This window comes from Prinia subflava, chromosome 3, assembly GCF_021018805.1.
Source record: "Prinia subflava isolate CZ2003 ecotype Zambia chromosome 3, Cam_Psub_1.2, whole genome shotgun sequence".
Taxonomy (NCBI): domain Eukaryota; kingdom Metazoa; phylum Chordata; class Aves; order Passeriformes; family Cisticolidae; genus Prinia; species Prinia subflava.
In genome coordinates this window covers 47646558-47660363 of record NC_086249.1, presented here as the reverse complement: position 1 = coordinate 47660363, position 13806 = coordinate 47646558, and the positions used below count along the sequence as shown (strand labels likewise).

Sequence of the window (13806 nt, the reverse complement as noted above, 5' to 3'; positions counted from 1 at the left end):
TTTTTTTGTAAGACTAAAACATTACTACAGCATACCTTGAAAAAGAGCTAGCTACCTTGTAGAAATTGATAAATCACAGAATCAGAGTGGTTGAGGTTGGAAGGCACCTCTGGAGGTCATCTAGTCCAACCGCCTACTAAAGAGGGCAATGTAGAGTCAAGGTGCTCAAGACAGTGCCCAGATTTTGAATACCTCAAAAAATCAAGGAGCACAATGTACACCAAACTTTAAAGAAAAGGTTTTAACATAGAAAAATGAACTTAATGCCTTCCTGAACATAACAAACATCTTTCTTAGAACACAGATGTTCTGCAATTAATTTTTCGTATAGGCACTATCAAGACAGAGAGGTTTTTGTTTGCTACCAGAGCAATTAAGAGCACAATTCATGATGGCAGACGATAATTTTAGAGATTTCATGTTACGAGTAACTCTTTTTGGCTATGTGACTTAAAGCAAATCCAACACTAGCAGAACAGAGGTGACAGCTCTCACAGGTCTTGAGCTGACATTGTGTTCTCCCCAGTATTTTTCCAGTTGTTTTAGTTGCCTAAATGAGTATATCAGAATAAACTACATTTAAATATTTCTTTTATTTTTTTACACTTTTGTATTAAGTGTAGCACCGTATTTTGATGATCAGATACAATATATGACTCCAAAAACTTGATGCATATGTATTAATCCACATGCCTACACATTTAGCACCTCATTTATACCACCAGAAACTACCATAAAAATCGTGTCGCTAAAGTTTACATCCTCATAGTCAGAACCCAGGCTTTTAGGAAACTTTCTATCAGAAGTTTCTTCACAATCCCCAAAATCCCCACAAAACCAAAATCCCCAAACAAAACCAAAAAATCCTTCCAAAATCCCTAAACTGGAACAATAAATCCAGCTTGCACTGAAAACAAAAGGATAAATGCTGTAGTTTTGTATATATAGTCATCACAAAATAAGTAACTGCAAGGAGGAGAAATCGTTCTAATTGAAATATAAAAAGCAGCTTGAGAGTATGACTTAATTCCAAATAGATGTACACTTGAATGCTTAAATGACAGATAAAGAACATCTTACTCCAGAAAAAGCATTTTTGTGTGAAATTAGTAATTTGATGATAAGAGAAGCAAAATTAATCTTTTTTTTTCTCTTCAATCATATCAAAGGAGACAACTATTTAAAGTTCATGATACTTTCTTCTGACATTTTTATGTAGGAGAGCTGAGAGCTTGCAGTTTTATACTTATCTATTGCTCTCATCAGTGCTAAGAAGGATTTTACAGTCTTAATATGGCATATGTTCTTGCATGGGTCTTCTCTAAATTTTTATGATTTTTTCTTCTTTTTATGGAATCTTCTTCGTTTTAGAGACTTTGTAATTCAAAGCAAGATATTATTATGAGAGAATAAAAAACCCCCAAGATATAATTAAACATAAATATACAATAAAGAACAATAAAGCAAGATGTCCTCATGACAGAAACCAGAGGACAAGGTGACAGGACCCCAGGGAATGGCCTGAAGCTGTGTCAGGGGAGGTTTAGTTTGGATATTAGAAAAAGGTTCTTCACCCAGAGGGTGGTTGAGCACTGGAACAGGCTCCCAGGGAAGTGGTCGCAGTGTATCTGAGTTCAAGAAGCATTTGGACAGTGCTCTTGGGAACATGGTGTGGCTCTTGCTCCTGTGCAAGGCCAGCAGCTGGACTTTGATGATCCTAGTGCTCCCTTCCAACCCAGCACACTCTATGATTCTATGATTATCAGTTTCCAAGAAAATTATTTTCCTGATTTAACAAAATACCAATTTAGTCTACCAAATTTCAGATTCAGATTTTTGTGTAGAACCACTGGAAAATTCTTTCCACATCACTCACAGGAGAGATAGCAAAAGTAGTAACAGAAAGGTTCATAAAACAATGAGGCTTCCCAGAGTTCACTAATTTAGGAGCAACACAAATACTTGACTCTGTTACATGAGCTTGGAGAAAACCAATTTTTCTTACATACCATTTCTTACTGGCTGTAAAACCAGCACATGTTTAATTTCTACAAAGAACTATTAAAAGTTCTTTAATATTAAACAAGGTAAAGCTGTCATTTATTCTGTAACATGTAGGTGGTGTCCTGGGTGAACAAAATGGAGACAACCATACCAGGAGGGTAAACAAAATTTGGGATTTCTCTACTGAAACTTACTCTTGTAGGAAAGGAGTGACAGGGAATTCCTGGCAGATGCAAGTACTTCCTTAACACAGAAAAGTAGCAAAATGCTTCATCAGTGCAGTCCTAGGAAGAGGCTGTGCTGAGCCTGTGCCATATTACCTGTTTCCATAACTCCACAATTAATGCAATGAGAGAGCTGGTCAACTCCTGATCAGCTGCTAATATTAGGAAGTATGCAAGAAAAAGCAGCCAACTTTTTGAATAATTCATAAGCACACATTTTTCTTAATTTCTGTCATTATTGAATATAATTGCAGCTTCCTTCCATTATGATTTTCTGCTTTATGGTACTGAAATAATTTATAAGACTTATAAATTTCAACAATATAAATTTTTTCAATGAGAAAATATGAAAGGTTAAGATAAATGATTTATAACCTCCACAAAACAATCAAAACCTTTAGGTCAGGCTGACCCTTCCCATGTGAATCAGTTGCAGAGCAAGTAAATACAGATATCAGAAAGGAAGTTTAAGGAAAAACACACTCCTTTTTCTGTCTTGTGTCTCCTCTCATCCTCTTAAACTTTTAGTGTGAGATTTTAAAATTACTCCTGGTAATAGCTTATTACCTCTAAGGTAACTACTCTGTGCTTGAATGTCATTGAACATATGTAGAGTTAGAACAGCAGAACTCCTTACACTCTTTCATCAAGACAGTAAAAAAAACCCCAAACCAACAAAAAACCCCACCCTAACAAATTTGTCAAGATCTGCAATTCATGTATACAGGCACTATTAAAAGCATTATATCTAGAAATACTTTCCTTGGCATGCTTAAAGGTACTTACAGTAGCTAGCTAGGAAATCTGGAAAAACACACGCGGCTATCAAAGATGAAGCGTGCATTCTAGAATATTTTGTAATAAAGCACAACTATGCCATGAGCTACTGACTGAATCTCCCTCACCAAGTATGTAAAAGCTTACTAGGAAACTGTTTGGGTTTTTTTGTAAACTTGCTCTTACTTTGTTTTGAATCCAGAAGAGTGCACTAACAATACTGTAATCCTTGTTTAAACACCCTGTAAAGTATAACCAAAATATCATATAGACTGAGTTTTTCACATAGCATTTCAAAATGCTACCCAGAAGATAGAAATTTCCGATTTTTCTATATTCATGGATTATTTTTGTAAAACTGCATAGCACAGCTCATCATTTTCTGCTTCATTTTCTATTTCAACCTATTTCTAACCCCCTGTAATCATAAGCAGCATCTTATAGAGACTATAGAACACTGTATTGGCAACACAATAAACGCACATTTTTCTTCCTAGTGATGTCTCAACTACCACACTGTAATTTATACATGCTACAGCCCCATGAAAACCCCAAACATGGTGCTTGAACAATGTTCTCCTGAGCTACATGGATTCATATTAAAGCACTGTTCTACTTCATCACTGGAGAAAACACAAAGGACAGAAATACTGCAGTACTTTGTGACACAATTGGGATTTGCAAAAATCACAGTGTATTTTATCCAGACAAAGTGGGTGGCTGTTCCAAGTAGGAAAGTTAACACAATGCTGAAAGCAGGAGGTCACAAAAGCAGTACTTCATATAGAAGTGATGGAAGTCTAGAATAGGTAGTATAAAGGAAAACAGCAGTAGAAAAGTAATGAGATAGAGCTATCAGGAATACAAGTACAAGACATTTGAAGACAAAAATCTGGGTGAGAAAGTGAGAGAGAAAGTGTTACAAAGAATGTGTTTGTAATGGACAAAATACCAAAGATGGACATTTTTATTAGCACTATTTAAAAAAAAGTGTTTATGGAAAGAGACAGGGTGATGAAGCTAGGAAGTTGAAGACAAAGAGATAAAGATTAGGAATGAAGCTGAAATGGGATTCAGTTCAATTGAAAATGAGTCTTCTAGACATATTTATTATTTATTTCCATTTATTAGTTTCTAGTTCATGTCATAAAAACCAGGCAGATAATTTCCTATTATTTCAGCTTTTGAATTGTTTTCGGCTGGTTTATTGTCTTGAAGTCTGTTTTTTAGCTTATGATATAATTTTCTAATCTAAACTTTTATGGGTGAGAAAGAAATACATGCACTTAGGAGGAGTGCCAAAGGAAAAAAGCCAAAAAGGTTTTACTATGTAAAATGTTTCTTGTCTGATGAGTGATATGTTCAAACATCTTTTCCCTCACACAATACCTCATGCTTAGGGAAATCTTTCCAGAAATGACAGCAAAATATAACTTTCTTCTTGAACAAAGTTTAGCATCACCACACTTTGACTTCTACTTCCTCATGTATCAAACAAGGTGATTGCATTACATTCTTGTACCCACTCCTCAACCTGCCAGCTTATTGCCTCTGCCAGACAAATTCCTGTGGTCTGTGCCACTTACCATAACAGGGGGTCTTTGTTCAAACAGTAAGAACACATTAAACTTCAGAAACATGAGTTTTAATAACATGAGAAATTTGACTGAAACCAAAAAGGATGGAAATCCAACACATTCTTACCTATGCAGCTGTAAATACTCTCTGGGTCTGTTTAAAAGGTGAAGGAATCTGTCAACAACCTTGTTTTTCCCAACACCCTGCAGTAAACAAATATAACATTAAGACAAAATACAGATGCACATATTTAAGAGTTATAAAGACAGAAAAGATAACTTGCCAAAATGGTTAAAATACTCTCCATACTCCTTCAGAGATAAATACAACTTCAATCTATTTCAGAAAATTATGAACACAAGTTGATCACATGTATTTTATTTTATATATATATATTTTCACAAAATACTTATCTGTCTTACTAGAAATAACCAGAAATTGGATTGTGTCCCTAGAATTATGTCACACATGCTGAGCATCCTTTAACTAACACAAGTTTTTCCAGCCTTTTTATTTCACAAAGGTATTGTAATGTCAATGCTAGGAAGTTGTCTTGCACTTAATAGGCAAAGTTAATTCTTGGTGGCCGTAGGAATCATCCTTTAACTGTCACATGAAATTTGGGCACAGTCTTGGTAATAGCTGCTGATCCCATTCCACTGGAGTCACAAAAAGAGATCCAGATGGAATCAGAATTCAGCTGGAGATAAAACTGATCTATAGCTCTATTGAAGGATGTCTGTACTCGCAAGCCGTGGAAAATGATGACATGTAATTAGGTGTTGCCAACAGCCTGGTGCATCCTATAAAAGCATTTTAGGAACTGGTATTTCAGTCCAGATCTAACCTGGTCCCAGGGAAGGAATTATTAAAGAGCACAAATTAGGTGGGCTGCTGCAGAACACCCTCCACTTCATCCTCATCCTATGAGATATGGGTATGTACCAAACTGCAGTAAGGAGATTCCCTTCAAAAGTACATTCTAGATCTGGTCTGAAATGCTAATGTAGATGCAGACCAAGATGACAGCTCAAATGCAAAAATTCTTATCCCTCCTGTAAGGAGGTAGCTGCTGACTTGGAAGCTCAAAATGCCAGTGAGAGCACTACAGGTTGCAAACAAAAAGGAAACAGTAGAAAGAAAAGCTCAATTATAGACCAACCAAAAGCTATTTGACAAGACATTATCCCTCTGATGAGATTATCACTCTGACTGCATGAATGTATCTAATAGTCCACACCAGTGTAAATAATATAAATAAATAAATATAACCCAAAGAAAGATTAAAAAGATTAGATGAAACCAATTTGAGATTTACTAATCTGTTTCACTTGGCCCTGAAACAGAATAGGAGCCTTCAGAGCTGCACGTTACGACATTTATGACTAAATGTCTAAGACTAAGTTCTAGCTGAGTGATGGTAACTGCCAGCTACAGAACTGCAAACTGTTTAAGCTTCTTAAAATGGGACCACAGTCTCTCCTCTGACTACATTTGTAAGAATGCAGAATCACACACATATGTATAATGAAATCACAGAAGGAGAGTTCTCACCATGAGAGCAGAGGAAAAAATACTGCAGAGGAGACAAAAATAGAACTACCTACATTCTACTGCAGACTTGACTCCCACACAGAAGAGCCAACTCTGTTAGTGCTCTGCCACACGCCTCCTCACAAATCTTCCATCTGAATCTTCAGAAGAATCTACAGCTTTAGGTATAGTAAGAAGCTGCAACACATTTAACACCTTTCACCAGTAGTTTCTGAAAACTGTCAGCTGAAACAATTCTCCACTGCTGTGAAAGGAGTGAAATTGTGCTCACAGGTTCTTGCAGGAACTTATAGGACATATCGATTTGGGAGGAAATATGCAAGTTTAGAAATTTCATCAGAGACATTAAAAGTAACCAGAAACAGGCTAAGAATCCCCTAGTGGTGCACACAGTTTTATTCACGTTTCCTGCTACTTGCAGTCAAATCATAAATGGGTGAATAAACATTTCTAATGTCAAGCACAAAACACCCATGCTGAAAGCAGCTTCCTTCCCTAAGAGAGCTAAAGATGGCTGGGCAGATGTCTGCACACAGTTTCTGTACTGAGCCCAAGCAGATTGCGTATCCTGTTTCAGTGCAGAGTGGGACTTCAGCCAGCTGTGGCCAGTACAAAGATGATGAAATAGATCAACATACTGAATCAATGTAAAACATACTTAATATCAAGCAAAATGGTTACTGTAATGAAAAAAAGAAAATGTGTTCATGTGCATCGACAGAAAGAGCATGTGGTTTCTATATTTATGATAGATTCTTAGAATTATGCCTGAAAAAAATATATTCTCCCAACTAAAAAATAGTACTGCTAGTGTTTTTCTTCTTCTCCCATTCCAGTAGAAAGAGGAGCAAACAACTTGTTTTGCGTATTTGTTGCTATCATCACCAAGTGTATTAAGAGGAGAGCACCTCACTTCTAAGAACCCTCAGAGGACACAAGCATGGTGGAGGGCCACTGCAGAGGAAGGGAAAGAGCAGAGTTACCAAAGTAACCAGTGAAGTCAATGGGAGCTGTGCCGTGACCACATCTCACCCTTTCTTCATTCTAATCTGTGCATCTCGCCACACTCTCAGGATATCTCCTTCTGTTTGAGTATACTTCAATTTCAGAACATCATACATTTTTTAAAAGGTGCATGCAGTATGTAAAAGCCAGAAGGCATTCCCACCAGATTTAAGCTATTATAAACAAGTTAACATTGCCCAGCTTCCAGACTGAACTGCTTCAGAGGGTACATTGTGTGCCTTCACAGAGGTTGTGGTGTACCACATAAAATCTTTGGTTGGCAACAGTAGCTGGAGCAAAGTTCACGTCAAAGCTATTTGATTCCATCCCTCTACATTCCTACTTCATGACAAGTTACCATTCTTCTTCGTCTCAGCTACTCCGCTGAGAAGTCACAATATAATAGAAAGAAAGGAAGGGACCAAAGATATTCAGAAGGCTCTTTTGCACCATTATGAAAACACAAAAAACAAGAGCTTGGATGAGTTTGTTCCTTAAGTACTGTGCATTAGTGTAAGGCAAAAAGAGCAGGTTTGTTCCAAATTCAGCTGACCTCCATGGGATAAAGAATATATTTAGTAGTCTTCAGGTGAACAAGACGAGGAAAACGCCAACACATTTTGGAAAAACCCAACCAAATCAACTCTAGTTGCAGGCATTTAAGAAACAAGAAATTACAAAAATGGCAGCAAAGTCACCCTCCTTTGCCCTGTCTGCCAAAGATCAAGCTGGATCTTCTGGACACTCACACAGCTAGCAGTAAACTATTTAAACAGGAATAACCTGAGCTACCTTTCACTTTAACATACTAAAAGACTGAGCCAAACTTGGATTGGATTCAGAACATAATCTCATGTAATTTTACAATCATTGCAGCCTAAGGTAATGTTCAGAGGACAAGCCAGTTTGCCATTAACACTTGCTGTGTGCTATTTATATACACAATGCTGCAGTTACTTAATTTAACAGAAATATAAACATATGCTAATTAGAGAGAAGAGAACATCTGTGTTGGTGTTTCAGCTGAACAGAATAAAAATACTTCAGAAAGCACATATTAGACAATTTTTACTCCATCAGACACACGGGACCAACTGAAATAGAAAAAATGGGAAGTAAATAGCTGCACTAATGAACAACAAACAAGAATTATGCAATTAAAAGGCAAAATAATCCCTTAGTTAAAAATCCTTCTAATTGACACTGTAAACACTTGCTACCAAGGATGAAATGGCTTCATTTCCTAGCAGAAGCTGCAGTTTCAAATATAAACAAGGTTGTTTTAAGTCCCAGGAGGCATTTTGCAGTTCAGGATGAAGACCTGACCCATAATAGTGGGACAAATTTATACCCTGCACAGCCCAAATAAAGACAATAAAGTTATAGTACAATCCTTTGGACCAAAGTTCTTAAAATTATTTGTCTGCCTCTTAGCAAAAAAGAAAAAAAAATAAAATATATAACCCATGCTGCCTCGTTTTTATTTTCTTTTAAACGATTTGAAGGTCATACTGAAGGAGGTAGAGAGGTTGCCGTGTTGTGCTCTTCATTACTGCCCTTCAGCTAAAACATTGCAATCACACCTTCTCCATCTCAGAGCACGTTTCATTACAAAGGAATGAAACAAATTTTGAAACTGGTAAAAAAGCAGTTTATCACTTTTTCACCTTAAGGAGTTTTATTTTCTAGTATTTTTAAAATTGCATTATTAGAGAATGAAAGACAAATTTGAGTCAACAATTTTAGTACACAGAACCCTCATGTCAGACTTCTCAGTTTCCAACATCATAGAAATTGTTGTATTATCATTATTACAGAAACTTTTTCTGAACAATGGAAATAAAGAAAATTAAAACAATTTTGATAACATGCCATTTCTAACACTGGGTCTGGCACCAAACCACCCTTCATGGCCACAGCTTGTGTGTTTCTGTCAACAAAGACATTTGCAATGCATATATTTTGGCAGAGGCTGCGATTTTTAGACCAGAGGATGTATTTCTGGTTCTCTAAAAAAATGTACTATTAGCAGCAAAGCAACTCGCAGTACCTACGCAGAATTATTTCACACACTCCAAGTGCTGAGAAGCCCTGTTTGGAAAAACTGTCAATAATGCATTTTAATAGCTGCAGAAGGTGTGCCACCAGCAGATTCAAGACACTGCTACCAGAGGACCATTGCAATCAACCCTATCATGGCTACCTTGCTTGAATGTTAGCAACAAATTTAAATAGTTGTGCAAAAGCAGTGGTGATTTTAACTCTTGCCCCAGCTGCTATCTACATATTTATCAGTTACAAAAGTAAGTGTTCTGTGGTTATCTCATTTTTTAATTACAAGTTTATCATCTGGGGCACACAAAAATTATAGTGACAGCAAAAGAAGAAAACTTCACCGTAAGAATCAACTTTATTCCCTGATAGAAATCATGAATGGAATGCTTTGGATACATCTCTGACTGCAGTTCTAGATAAGTTTGTAGAGTTTATGCCTTTTTCTGACTTTAAGTACAACCAGAGCCCGTCAACTCAGAGCCCTGTCAGGCTAAACACAATCATTTCCAGTGAGGTAAGACAACTGTGGTCCAATGGAGAGGAGCATATGAAAAGTTTATGATGAAAAGAATCTCAGAAGAAATATCCAAAAGAAAAATCAATTCATTGTTTCTTTTTAAATTCTGGTTCTTCAGTTTATGTGTAAAGGCAGAAAGCAATACTGTAAGCAGAGACATTTAAAAAGCATGCCTATTCTCCTGTGTGTACACACTGACTGTACCAAGTCAAAGAGAAATATTTTCTGAGTTTTCTACAACTGTGATACCTAATTCCCTAGACAAGAAATATCATAGTATTTGGCCCAATTTAGCTCATTTGGAGTTCAGTTTTTTCATGCTCACAATAATAATAAAAAATTGGTTTGGGATAGTACATTCTTGACTTGCAGAGGAAACTGTCTATTTTTAAACAAGTTTAAGCAGGAAAACAAGACTTATTTCTAGAAAAGTTGAAATGCCAAGCATTTGCTATTTCAAGTTTTTTGATGACTGATATTATTACACTCTCAGTTTGTACTTAATTCATTTTCACAGGGAGTTAGGAATAAAAATATTATATTAGAAGAAAAGATCTAATCAAGCATGTAATTTTAAATATCTTTAAGAAAGGCTCAATCATTTGTCCTACTAAATTCTTCAATAATAAAATAAATTCCTAGTGTGAGCCCAAGTATTCATGTAAGTTGATCTCCCAGTTAAAGAAAGACAGCAGAAAGGATGAAATTACATTCTTCTGTCAGGGAAATATATTAGCAAATGTACCAGAATGCCATTACATTTCTAAGTTATTTTAATCACAGAATAGTTGGGGTTAGAAGGGACTTCTGGAGATCATCTAGCCCAACGGCCCTGCTAAAGCAGGTTCACCTACAGCAGGTTGTACAGGATTGCATCCAGGAGGGTTTTGAGAATCTCCAGAGAAGGATACTTCACAGCCTCTCTGGGCAGCACATTCCAATGCTCTTTCACCTTCACAGTAAAGAGGTTTTTTCCTCATATTCAGATGGAACTTCCTGTATTTCAGTTTGTGTCTGTTGCCCTTGTCCTATTGTTGAGCACTGCTGAAAAGAATTGGGCCCTGTTGTCCTGACATCCACCCTTAAGGTATTTGTTTACATTGACAAGATCCCCTTCTCCAAGCTAAACAGGCCCCACTCCCACAACCTTTCCTCGTAAGAGAGATGCTCCAGTCCACTCATCACCTTTGTAGGCTGGATAAAGTACTCATAATTCATGTATTTCTGATAGTCTACTTACTGTGGGTTCACATCAACACTTTCAACAAGTGCTGCTAGAGTTTCTTTCAGATTATTTACACCATTTAGCACCTTCATAGAATTCTTCATTCTGCTTCTGAACAGCTCACTCAATACATCATGGCAACAGAATCATGCCAAATAAAGTAACTTCAATTTTGCTTAACATGTTGTTGGGTGCTTTAGAATTTCAAGGCAATAAAACAATTCCAAAGTGAGAGGGTTGTGAGTCTTCTCTATCCAGAAGGCCACAGATCCTATATAAGTCTAAATACTATGTTTGGTATCTTCAAAGACAGCTGATGGTTGCCAAGACCTCACCTATGACTAGAAAGATGAAAGCATCCAACACATCTTTTTAGATAACCCCCAAATGCAACAATTTGGGAAATGTTATATATAACATTTAAAACTGTGAGACAAAATAAAATCATTTCAGCCAATGCTATTTTCCAACACTTTCCACATAAACAAATTCTATTTATTAACACAGTTTCTCTTGCATTTGCCAAAGAAAATCCAAGGAGACAGTACAAGACAGCAAGTAGAGGCCAATCCATGAATTGCACATTGTCCATCAGGAAAAATACCACAAAAACACAGCCTAAAAATTTTCCTAGGTAGTAAGAATCATGACTCCAGTCTGTCTCATGAAGTTCAAAAGCCACTGCAACACCTGTATTAAATAAGTATGTAAACAGTCACTGCAACATTTGAAATAACTGGGGGCTCTTGCTGTTCTTTGCCTGCTGGTGTGAGAGTAATATGCAGCTTCTTACTCTCAGCCAAAGAAGATGCATTGCAGGTGCTTTGAAAAACTGTAGATGGTCATAGATGGTCTCATTCCTCAGACTACAGGCTCATTCAGGAAGCAATATCAGAACCCATATTTAAGGCACAGGCATGTCCTTTACTTGGAAGCTATTTCATAGCTGAAAATTTGTATCTATCCACTGAACTCAAAGAAACCTGTTTGTTTGTATACAAAATGGAAACACATTCCATTTAACATCCAAAATAAATCACCAATCACCGTAAACAAACATTTATATTTCATCTAAAACATTTATACTGTGAAATCCTGGGCCATATAAGCCCCAGCGAACAAACATGAATGAACTGCTGTAAAACAGTTTACTTTAGAAGCCAAGTACTTCTAAAAATATCTGTTGGTATCTAACATTTGTCTTCAAATTCTCCTCAGTTCCATTAAAAAAGTCAGTCCCTAACATCCACCGAGATAATTTAATAATAATTCACTGATACTAATCATCAGAATCTGTACCTTGAAAACAATCTTGGTGAAAGGATTCTCATCAGTCAGCTCTTAGATTTATAGAAGAAACCACATTTACAGGCTTTGAAAAGACAGAGGTCTTAAGCTAACAGGAATTTTGTGTGTGTACATGTGTTGGGCAAACAAAAGAGACAAAGGTGGAAAACCACATTTAGTCAAACCAACCAAAACCAAATCCAGACTCTAAAAGAAAGACTACAGTCAAGCCTTGCATGTTAAATCACAGTTGAATGGAGATACTCACTTACACAGTCATCATTTTGAAAGACTAAATTATGTCCTAAGGTAAATGGCAACTCAACTAAATATCCAGGAAATGACGCAAGCATTCAAAGAGATGTGAGTCCTATGTTTTGAAATATCCAGGTTCAGATAATTTTAATTTTCAGTTATTACACTAAATTTTCACGATTCACTCATTCACTAACAAGAAGTTTAACAGAAAGAAACACAAAAGAGTACTTTGTATCTCCTCAAAATCATTATCTATTTCTTCCAAATGGGAAACACAGGTACATACTGATGTATATATCAAGGAATCACAAAACCCTAGCTTCTTATACCGACTCAACTGATAAAAGTAACTGAACAGAAAAAAAGAAAGAATTTTTTTTTAATAAATTTCTTTACAAAAAATGGATGAAAAGTCTAATAATTTCAATGAGGTATCAGCACACACTGCATGAAAGCACAATTGATGTAATACGGTTGCTTTTAAAGTACTTGAACATGATTCATCACAAGCTGCACAAATTTACAGTAAAATATTTAAGGAACTAGCCAAGGAATTTCTAAATGGTTAGTGATCATTCCCAAGAAATGAAGAATGTTTGCTGTGGTTCTGAAAGACTGCAGAATGGCAAATACAGCACTTCAAACTTAAAAACAGTATTTTGAAAGGAAAGAGCCTGTTGGTCTTTTCTTAGTCACACATAAAAACTGTGGAACAAATTCGTAAAGCGTAAACCTGGAAGTACTCAAAAGTATGTTAGCAATTAAAAAAAAACAACCAACAACTGTATTGCTGATTTGCCAAAAAGAAAGCTCAGCAAACCAACTGATCTTCCAGCTTAATGGTATAGCTGAGCTGATGTCTAGAATCAAAGCAGTATGTTCCAATACTTCAATCCAGTCAAATCTTTTAATGCTGTCTTCAACTAGAGACTCAAAAGATGGGGCAAAATGTGACATGCATAAAATTATTAGAGATGAGAATACAATGGCTGGAAAAATACCTTATATCCTAATAATTGTGTTTGCACAGTCTTCAAAACTTTTCTGCCATGTGGCAGATGCGGCAGGAGCTCTGATTGTACCACTGGTCTACACAAGCTCTTTCCCCACCCCTGGGGTTTTACTTGGTGGTGTTGAAGGTCAGCTCTGACATGGTTTTCCTGCCTTGCCAGGGTTCCTTTTGTCCCCCATGTCTTAGGAGCTGCATTAACACTCAAGCCCTTTCCTTGGTTCCTTCCCAACCCACACTGTGGTGATGCTGTGCTTGGCCCTGTATCTTGCTGATCTCAGCCTGGACCTGCTGACTTGCCTTCCCAGCTTCA

General features: G+C 36.6%; 1 protein-coding gene across 2 annotated transcripts in view; it reads right to left on the bottom strand.

The window, feature by feature from the left end:
• VWA8 (von Willebrand factor A domain containing 8) overlaps positions 1–13806 on the bottom strand; it is a 178181-nt gene that overhangs the window by 91818 nt on the left and 72557 nt on the right. For both annotated transcript variants that reach the window (XM_063392166.1, XM_063392167.1), the window contains exon 21: positions 4710–4786. In XM_063392166.1, coding sequence (XP_063248236.1) covers positions 4710–4786 — 77 coding nt within the window. The remainder of the gene's footprint in view (positions 1–4709; positions 4787–13806) is intronic.